At 38.5% G+C, this 1322-nt stretch overlaps 1 protein-coding gene across 1 annotated transcript in view; it reads left to right on the top strand.

The window, feature by feature from the left end:
* LOC108950157 (deuterosome assembly protein 1-like) overlaps nucleotides 1-1322 on the top strand; it is a 4747-nt gene that overhangs the window by 2217 nt on the left and 1208 nt on the right. Inside the window, exons 6-7 of the mRNA XM_026837860.1 lie at nucleotides 769-930; nucleotides 1213-1307. Coding sequence (XP_026693661.1) covers nucleotides 769-930; nucleotides 1213-1245 — 195 coding nt within the window. The 3' untranslated portion in view covers nucleotides 1246-1307. The remainder of the gene's footprint in view (nucleotides 1-768; nucleotides 931-1212; nucleotides 1308-1322) is intronic.

Here is a 1322-nt window from a genome sequence, read left to right as displayed (position 1 = left end):
GAACTGAGCAACGACAAGGAGTTGATCAACAACAGGAGCGGTTGATAGGGGAGTTACAATCTAAGACACGGGAGCTAAACTCCGCTCGGCATGCGGCCACGGGGGAAAAGTATCGCTACCAGGAGGAGGCCGATAAAGCTAATTGCAAGGTAGGGCTGGCTTTGTTCCGTATTATGATTTTGGACAAAAAATCTGGGGTGACATAAAAATTCAGTTACAATTTTAGTTGTTAGTAGATGGAACCTTTTGTGGTTCCATCTACTAACAACTATTGGTTAATGTGGTGATTGCAATATACTTTGGCTATGCTTGTTTGTATAGACAACTAACAGCAGGGTAAAATCTGGGGTGACATTGTTAAAATACAGTTACACTCATTGTTGTCAAACATAGGGAACCTCATTGATTAATGTGGTGAATGCAATATACTTTGGCTCTGCTTGTTTGTATAGACACCTAACAGCAGGGTAAAATCTGAGTGACATTGTTAAAATGCAGTTATACTCAAAGTTGTCAAGCATAAGAAACCTCATTGATAAAACAATCCCACACAAAGTTACGTACGAGGTTACTTGTAAGTGGGCACAAGGTATATAGAACACCCGTGTTAAATCGGCTGTCGTTGCCCTGCCATGTGAGGATAAATAAGTTACATATGTGGTAACTCGTAAGTGGGCACACCGTATATAAAACAGAACACCCGTGTTATAACGACTGTCGTTGCCACGTGAGGATGATTAAGTTACTTTCATTCATTCACACCCACAGTTACGAGTTCTCGAAGAAGAAGTGACAAAGTTACAATCTGCTCTCTCTGCTCGCGAATCAGCATTACGTGGTTCTGAACACGAGATAGCAGAGTTGAAAAATAAAAACCTTGAACTGATAACGAGCATCCACACCAAGGATAAACTAGTAGAAGCCATGCAGGTCGGTTGGGTGGCTTTTATTGTTGTTTTGTGTCTTGTACAAAGTTAATGTGAACACTGGTTAATTTTGTTATGAATTCTTTTATGTAATGTTGTTCTATTGGTTATGACAGTTATTGTAGATATATTGTATCTAAAATTGCCCCAAAATTTGTTTTAAAATTGTCCAAAAAATGAAGGTTTAAAATTGTCTAAATCGTTTTTCTTTTTCTTTTTTTTTTTTAATTATTTTAAACTTTTTCTCTTAAACTATCCGAAAAAAAAATTTAAATTTGATTGACAGGTTCGCTCCCCCTGTGAAGAGGAAGGAAGATGATCTTCAACAAACGGTTTTGCTCCTCGAGGCTTCCATGGAAACAATGCGCGAGACGGAGAAACATCTTCGGGAGGAAG

This window comes from Ciona intestinalis, unplaced genomic scaffold, assembly GCF_000224145.3.
Source record: "Ciona intestinalis unplaced genomic scaffold, KH HT000028.2, whole genome shotgun sequence".
In the NCBI taxonomy this organism is placed as follows: domain Eukaryota; kingdom Metazoa; phylum Chordata; class Ascidiacea; order Phlebobranchia; family Cionidae; genus Ciona; species Ciona intestinalis.
The sequence above is the reverse complement of the archived record's forward strand: the minus strand, read 5'-3'. Positions and strand labels throughout refer to the sequence as shown.